Source organism: Limulus polyphemus, unplaced genomic scaffold, assembly GCF_000517525.1.
Source record: "Limulus polyphemus unplaced genomic scaffold, Limulus_polyphemus-2.1.2 Scaffold4385, whole genome shotgun sequence".
NCBI lineage: Eukaryota > Metazoa > Arthropoda > Merostomata > Xiphosura > Limulidae > Limulus > Limulus polyphemus.
In genome coordinates, this window is record NW_013669995.1 from 14,094 (window position 1) to 22,835 (window position 8,742).

General features: G+C 30.7%; 1 protein-coding gene across 2 annotated transcripts in view; it reads left to right on the plus strand.

The window, feature by feature from the left end:
• Window positions 1-8,742, plus strand: part of LOC106471066 (tyrosine-protein kinase PR2-like) — a 32,340-nt gene that overhangs the window by 2,136 nt on the left and 21,462 nt on the right. For both annotated transcript variants that reach the window (XM_013931654.2, XM_022399689.1), the window contains exons 2-5: window positions 1,719-1,868; window positions 4,848-5,039; window positions 6,117-6,214; window positions 8,272-8,398. In XM_013931654.2, the coding sequence (XP_013787108.2) occupies window positions 1,719-1,868; window positions 4,848-5,039; window positions 6,117-6,214; window positions 8,272-8,398 (567 nt within the window). The remainder of the gene's footprint in view (window positions 1-1,718; window positions 1,869-4,847; window positions 5,040-6,116; window positions 6,215-8,271; window positions 8,399-8,742) is intronic.

Sequence of the window (8,742 nt, forward strand, 5' to 3'; positions counted from 1 at the left end):
AGTGAATGTAATCTTCCTGATAACTTTCCCTTTAGTGAATGTAATCTTCCTGATAACTTTCCCTTTAGTGAATGTAATCTTCCTGATAACTTTCCTTTTACTGAATGTAATCTTCCTGATAGCTTTACCTTTAGTGAATGTAATCTTCCTGATAACTTTCCCTTTAGTGAATGTAATCTTCCTGATAACTTTCCCTTTAGTGAATGTAATCTTCCTGATAACTTTCCCTTTAGTGAATGTAATCTTCCTGATAACTTTCCTTTAGTGAATGTAATCTTCCTGATAACTTTCCCTTTAGTGAACGTAATCTTCCTGATAACTTCCCATTGAGTGAATGTAATTTTATTTCATTATTTGTATCCCTGAGTGTATTACAATTATGCAAAGTGATTTCACTGTTTTTGATTAGTAGATTATTTTATATGACAGTAAACGATGTAATTGATGCTAACAAGTAAATGGTTAACAGAGTTAATCACACAGCTCCATATCCTAGTAATTATGATTAGTTGATTATTTTATATGACAGTAAACGATGTAATTGATGTTAACAAGTAAACGGTTAACAGAGTTAATCACACAGCTCTATATCCTAGTAATTAAAATATTGCCATTATGAATTATCATTATTATTTTTGATTAATTTAAGGTCGTTAAGTTTTAATAAATATTCTCATGATGATTATGGATTGTCAAATTACAATAATTGCCAAACTTTATACTTGAGTCCTTGTGAATCTCATCCCCCCCCCTTTTTTTAAATACATTCTTCTAAGCTACTTGCACAGGATTGTGATTGTATTTCCATGACTTTGTTGGTTACAGTGTCTCTAGTACAAGTCAGAAAAAAAAGGTAAACACAGGTACTATCAGTGATGCAGTTAATCCCATGAATTACTGCTGGAAATCCCTATATATATTTTACATAGAATATATGTGATTTCACCCACTTTTTTGTTTTTTGTCATTTCTTTATACTTAGTGTTGTCACATTAATAAACCGTAAAATTACTCAGTATGATGCAGTATCTGTGCCTCATCAATATAAAAAAAAAAAGCCAGTAATTTAAGTAGTAATAAAGCTTTAAGAATTTTACCTGTATCTCTGCTGCATAGATATAGATTAGATATTTAGATAAATGTTTAAATGTTCCTTACTTAAGGATCATTTAATTTCCTTGAGCATTTACTCTTTCTTTTAGGTATATATTTATTAGAACTTTTAAAACTAATTATTATTAAACTCTTATCATCAGTTGTTCTTTTGCGTCAGATATAATTGTTAGCTATCCTCCTGGTGGTCAGTCACTGAGAAGTGTCTTCAATATAACCAATTCTTATCTGGTCAGGTAGGTCAGAGTCTCAATAAAAGAAACAAAAAAAACTATACCATTGACTTGATTACAATCAAAGAAACTAGGTGAAAGTTGTTATTATTATTCCATTAAAATAAATTGCATTCCTGTTAAAATATTTGTTTCAGTGATATCTATTTAACAACGATACAATTCATAAATAAGTTTGAAATTTTAATGTCACCAGAAATTGCTGGAATTTTCTCTTTTTCTTTTCTTTTCTTACTTTCTTTCTTTTGTTTTTGTTTTTTTTGCTCGTTAATATACTTAGATGTATATGTGAAATTAAACTCACTAATTCATTACATGCAACGCATTTTCTTGTGGCAGAGTTTGTATTTACTTTATCTTTTCTGTCATCAGGTCCAAGTTGCTGTGAAGTGTTTGAACAAGGAAATGATTCCCAACAGTTCTGCAGACTTTCTTAAAGAAATAAACGTTCAGTACTCTCTGAATAATGAACATGTTGTGCGCTTGTATGGTGTGATCATTGACACTCACTCTTTAATGATGGTAGGGAAATGAAAATATTTTTTATCTCCTTGTGATTTTTTATCTCCTTGTGGTATTTCCGACATTGTAATAGTGTGATTTCATTTTCGTTAAGCTTGTCTGTATGCAGTGTTTTAGAAGTACATTGTTAACTATTAAATATGGGAAAAGCTATGGCTTGTTTTATTTTTCAAAACAGTTTCCGTTTATCTATATTGACTATGGAATTGAAACTTGTTTTATATCAGTGTTCTCTTACCTAGTGCTGGTGTATGAGTTCTGATATAGATAGCATGATATAAATGTGTGTTTTTATATGTAGGTGTGTATGTTTATATATATGTACATATTAATTTGAGAAGTGTTAAAATTCAAATTGATATATAATTTTTCACAAGATGGCTGTTATTCTTTGAGGTTTATGAGAAATATTTGTTTTTTAGATACTTTTTTTTTCCCAAACTGTTGACATTTGTTCAGTTGTACGTGTAACTTGTATATTTATCTTTAGGACAAAAATACCAAGTCTGACTTTTTAAATTAATGCTTGACCTTTTATTAAAACTTCTACATGCTAACCATAAAATACTGATAATACCAACTTTATTTGTAATACTCAAAGGGACCATTAGGGTTTTGAGAAGGGAGCAAAGCAAGGATCCATGTGAATTAAATACATATCCTTCTTATAAAGTAGAAAGAACCCTTACTCCATACCAACAGGAGTTAAGTATGATTGTTTGCTCGTGGTTTATTTTGGAAAATATATATTTGTATACCTGAGATTATTCTTGTTATGTGCATGCCTTGGGTTTCCGATCTGATGTCCAAACTTTGAGAACTTTTCATTTCTTCCAGAATGAACACTCCACTTCAAGGTGCTAAAATTAACCCTATAATATGTCTGTTTGATTGGGTGAATTAAACTGGTTGCTAGAGAAATTACATAAGCTGTCCCCTTTGCACGAATTAAAGAACATCTTAAACCAAATCAAATGAAGGAAATTAGTCCAGCATTTACCAACATTGCGACAACATACATGACGGGAAAGCTAATGACACAGAATTCAGCATTCTCTGCTCAGCAGAGAAAGTAGTATTTACAGATCAGACAGTTGAAGCCAGAACAAAATGAAATTTCCTCATCTTTTCCTTTGTTAGAATTTACACCATCATAAAATGAGTGCCAATTAAGAACAATAACTCATGTGGTGTCAGGGTAATCGGACCACGTAGTCCACCAAGTGTGAATTAAATGTTGTTTTAAGGATTTCTTGCACTTCTGTGAACAATAGTAATATTTTTCAATGTAATTTTTAACACACTTGAGCAAGACCCAAAACAGTCACTTGTCATATATTTAGGCCCAGCATTGGTGAGTTATTATTGGCATAGTTTGCTGTAAATATCAGTAATATAATCAGCAGTTTAACAAATGATAAATAATAAAACAATGTTACAATGTACAGAATATTTTATATACACATATAAAGACTTAATAGCGTGCATGTGTATATCTCAAAACCATATATTTCATTTTTATTGATGTTTGTTTTGTTGATTATAAACACCAGATGTTTCAATGTGATACATAAGGTAAATATGGCCTTATGAAATAGAAAAGATACATTAATCAAGACTGCATGTTATCTCGTTGTTAACAGGCAGACACCAAACGTGTCATTTCTCTCCCCGTGGTATTTTACTTTTTTGAAAGCACATTCATTCTGATAATATACCTTTGGGAGTTGAGATAGTCAGTGTGATTGATATATAATACTTAGAAATAAAAATGAAATATGTGAAAACTGATTACAAGTTTAAGTGAACAAAGATCAACTTTTGTTCAACTTTAATTACTCATGAATTAATGTATTCTAATAACCTTTTAGTAAACAGTAACATTCAGGTGCTGCGTAATCTTACTAGACAAACAGACAACGCTGTAGTCTTACTTAAAAACTTACGTATATTACTAGAACAACAGACTACTGCATATTTTTTTTCTTTGCTAATAGAACAGATTACCGCGTAGCCTCGATAACAGACAGGCTACAGTTCTACTACTACTAGCCATGATGGCAAAATGTTGGCTGAAATAAAATGTTTTATTATTATTATTATTATCGGGAGACTAAAGGTAATGTTTTTCTAACTTTATTGCCAAAAAAGACCACTGCATAATGTTACAAAGTTCGGTGGAAGAGTGAATAGCTGTGTTAACAACCTTATAGCTTTGTGGAGGTGGAGCTTAGATATCCTCTGAATGTAAAGTTTGTGTCTTAATGACTAAATAAAAGTTGTGATGTTTTTAATATTCCTTACTAGTCAGCAGGACCATTCAGAGAACTCATTAATTCTTCCATTGCACAAATTAAAGAACATCTCAAACCGATTGAAGTAAATTAGTTTACCTACATTGCAACAACATGTGTGATGGAAAAAACTAATGACAAAGTCTTTAGCATTCTCTGCTTATGAAATAATGTTCATAATTGTTACGTCATTCAGAAACTGAATTATTGTGTTTATGATAAAGATGGCTGTTAAGAAAAATGTGTGTGTATGTTATTTAATTGCAATAAGGAAGAACAAACCCAGTATTAACGTATATTTTAGCCTCTTAAACTTACTCTTATGGTGCGGTTGCCTTTTCTAAGCTGGAGTAGCATGATTACAGTTAATCATACTTGTTATAAGACATTAATATAAGGCCTATTATATTTTTTAACACTACATTAATTATTTTTTTCCTTGAGTTTTTCAAGAATAAGAAAAGTATGTAGTAGTATTTCAGGCTCACTGTACCTGTCATATTCATTGCCGATGACATAGCGTGGTTGAAATACTATTATACACCTATATTATTCTTGAAACACCACAAGGGACTTCATAAAGAATTTAGTGTTAGAAACATAATAGGCCTAATACTAAAGCCTTATTATAACTATAGTCAATTTTAAACTTGCATATTATTGTCACTACCATTTTTTTGAATAGGTTACAGAGCTAGCTCCACAAAGGTCACTACTAGAGTGTTTGAGGGAACCAGTTTTTCAGCGGAGTTTTTCAGTTCCTACTTTATGCTATTTTAGTCAACAGATCTGTGATGCGATGAAATACTTAGAAAGTAAAAATCTTGTACACCAAGAGTTAGCTGCTCGAAATGTGTTGGTATTTGGAAAAAACAAGGTAAGTGATGTAGCTCAGAAATTATAGTTTAATTGTTTGTTTGATGAGATATATTGAATTTAAGAGGACACTACTCAAAACGTGATACTTAGAATGTATAATTTATTGATCTTAAAGAATTAAGGTGGAATTTTGGGTTTCTGTACATGTATTAGATAAGTTGTGTCCTGCGAGAATAGCAGATTCGTACAAGACATAAGGGGATTGTTCTGTAGTTAATAACTTAAATTGCTATGACTTAATTAGGCCTTGTCCTACGAGAATAGCAGATTCGTACAAGACATAAGGGGATTGTTCTGTAGTTAATAACTTAAATTGCTATGACTTAATTAGGCCTTCTAAGATTCCATGGAAAAAATATTTAGTGCTTTTTATTCTTCTGTCATACCATTTACACATTCTTAACCCATTAACTGCAGATGACGTGACTTAATTAGGCCTTCTAAGATTCCATGGAAAAAATATTTAGTGCTTTTTATTCTTCTGTCATACCATTTACACATACTTAACCCATTAACTGCGAATGACGGATATTTCCGTCATTGAAGTTCTATGGCTCAGTCAGTCGCACATGTATAACTATAACTCTGATTGATTATTAATGATAATTACTATTTTCTTGTGATTGATGACAACTCGGTTTTGTCTGTGAGTCAGAAAATGGCAACTGAGCTGCTCCTGCAGAGGTTAATGGGTTAACCATAGCAGTAATGTAAAGGAACAGGCAAAAGCTGAATCTTCAAATTAACAGATATTTTACTCAAACGTTTGATTGCAGTTTAGCTGCACAGAAAGTGTTTAAATGCTTTATATATATATATATATATATATATATATAACAATCGATTAGCATGTAAAGAGTATACATTATTCAATTAGCAATTTAGGCTTCACTTTTTAAATTAGGTCAGAAAACTAAGTGTTTTTCTCAATTTTCTGTTAATATTATCAGTATGATTTGTCTATTATTATAAAACTGGAAAATGTACCTTCCTGTTCTTGAAAACTGGTAGTATAGATTTATTTTTCACAAAATGTGCTGAGATTTCACAAGTCATTTCTAAATCGTCATTACAGGTGAAAGTCAGTGATTTTGGGTTATCTCGAGCCATGGGAATCGGCAAAGACTTTTTCACAGCAACCAGTAATGGAAACTATAAACAACGTATTCCATGGTTAGTTGTATAGATTAATTATTTTTTGTACTGAACATACACAGGTTTAAATTTTAAGTTTAGGGATGTATATGTCAGCTTTTGTACATTGGTGACAGTATGTTTGTGCACATGGTTCACGACAACGAAATAATCACATAATCACAAGCAGATTAGTGGAATTCTTTAATTGATTAATCAGTGGTACCATTAATTGATTAGATATCAATAAATAAAAGAAAACAAGGGTGCTACCAGCCAGTTGCCTACCCTCTAGTCAGCCTTTCAAAGTTAGTGACAGCAGCAGATAGCCATAGTAGCTTTGCCATAACAAAGAAAGACAGGATGAGCAAGTTTGGTGGCAATATTTCAATTACTTGGATAGCTGGAATAATTAAAACTGTAATAATTGGAATCCCTAATTTTGATTAATTGGTTATTTTCGTAACAATCAATTTGATCATAATTTCAATTAATTGATTGTTGGAATAACAAAAAAAACAGTAATAATTGGGGACACTTGTTTCAGTTAATCAATTTAATCTCAATTTTGATTAATCAATTAATTTACATTACACCATTTAATGTAATAACTGTTCGTGTATAAGTAATTGATTTTATCGATTAAATCACCTAACCCTAATCACCGAGATACCAAAGTCAATTCAAATTGAATTTATAATTTTAGAATAGCATATAAAATTTCTTTTGTTTTACCTATACTATTTTCTTACCCAGCTATTATAATTTGAAAGTACAAATGTAAAGAAAACTTAACCCTTCAGAAGATTGAATTCAACATGTTTTTTTTTTTAACAAAATTGATTTGTTCAGTGCTCGTTGAAAGTGTAATATTAATTTCTTTTATGAGCATTTGCTTTTATACTGCAGTGAATTATCAAAAAAGAAAGATACTTTTGATGCCAGTAGTTTATGTATTCTAGAATAAGATGATAAATATGTCCAATTATTTAAGTTTAATTGCTAAATCAGTTTCAGCTTAAGAACAATTAACATAATATATTTACAGCAAGGGACCAATCGGCCCTTTAAAGCTGTCCTTGCATACTCACCCTTAAAAAAAAAAAAAATAAAGATTTAAACACATTCATTGTTCTTCAGGAATTCATTGATTTCCATCTTAAACTCTTAAAATACCCCCCAATGATAACTCATTCCATAAATCAAGGAAAATGAAACTTAACTTCCAAATCTTAAACTCTTGTCTTCTCATCCTGTTGTCTTCAGAATACAACATAAAGAAATCGGGAGGTCTTTGTCCTATCATTAATCCAGAAGATAACTTAACTGGAACACAGCTTTCCTCAACTCCTACTGATGTTATTTCATTTATCCATATAACAAGTAATATCCATGAGAAAGATAACAGATTAATATAGGAAGATGTCTTTTTTAGTGAATCCATGCTGAAATTCATCTTTAGTATCATATTTTACTAAATTATATTGTAAAGCTTCTTTTATTAACACTTCTTGAGTTTTTCCCACTACAAAAGTAAGAATAACTGGCCAATAACCATCTTACCATCCACCTCTTGTCTCTTTTGAAACTTAGAACCGTTTTTTCTTTTTTAAAACATTTCTATTTCACAGAGTGTTGAAGTTCACTGTTATTAATTATTGATGGTGAAACATTTTGTGTCTGAGTTACCTACAATGCTCTATGGTCTTAGCATTTTAGGATGCCAGGCCTATACATAGAACTAACAAACAAGTAAACATTAGCTGCTACTTGCACGTAATTCAGTGATGGAATGCTGACGTACCTACAAGCAGTGAATTGTGAAATATGTGGACATTTAAGTATGGAGAATAACACAGCAATAGTCCTCCAATGGGACAGCAGTAAGTTTACAGACTTAAATGATAAATTCTGGGGTTCAAGTTCCTGTGGTGGGCAAAGCAGATAGCCCAATGTGGTTTGGCTCTAAAACAAACAAACACAATGATAAATGAAATATATTACTTTATATAAAAATATGAATGCTTTCTCTGTTTATTAAGAAATGTCAACGCTGTTGTGAATTAATTTTTAAACTTTTTTCATCTGTGTGAAAGGTATTCTCCCGAAGCTGTGAAATCGTGGACATTTAGTTCAGCATGTGATGTGTGGGCTTTTGGTGTTACTTTATGGGAAATGTTTAGTTATGGAGAAGAACCATGGCCAGGGTTTACGTGGAACCAGGTAAAATTGTTTAATAGTTAGCAGCTTTAAGATAGGGTGTTGTTTATTTAACGTATGAATAAAAGTTGAAGAATTTATAAATCCATCAGCAAAAAAATTATTTAAACAATTTTTCGTGTTAGAGTGTTATTAAAATTACTTTAAATAATTTTCATGTTAGAGTGTTATTAAAATTATTTAAACAATTTTCAAGGTTGAGTGTTAGTAAAATTATTTAAACAATTTTCATGGTAGAGTGTTAGTAAAATTATTTAAACAATTTTCAGGGTTGAGTGTTATTAAAATTATTTAAACAATTTTCAAGGTTGAGTGTTATTAAAATTATTTAAACAATTTTCAAGGTT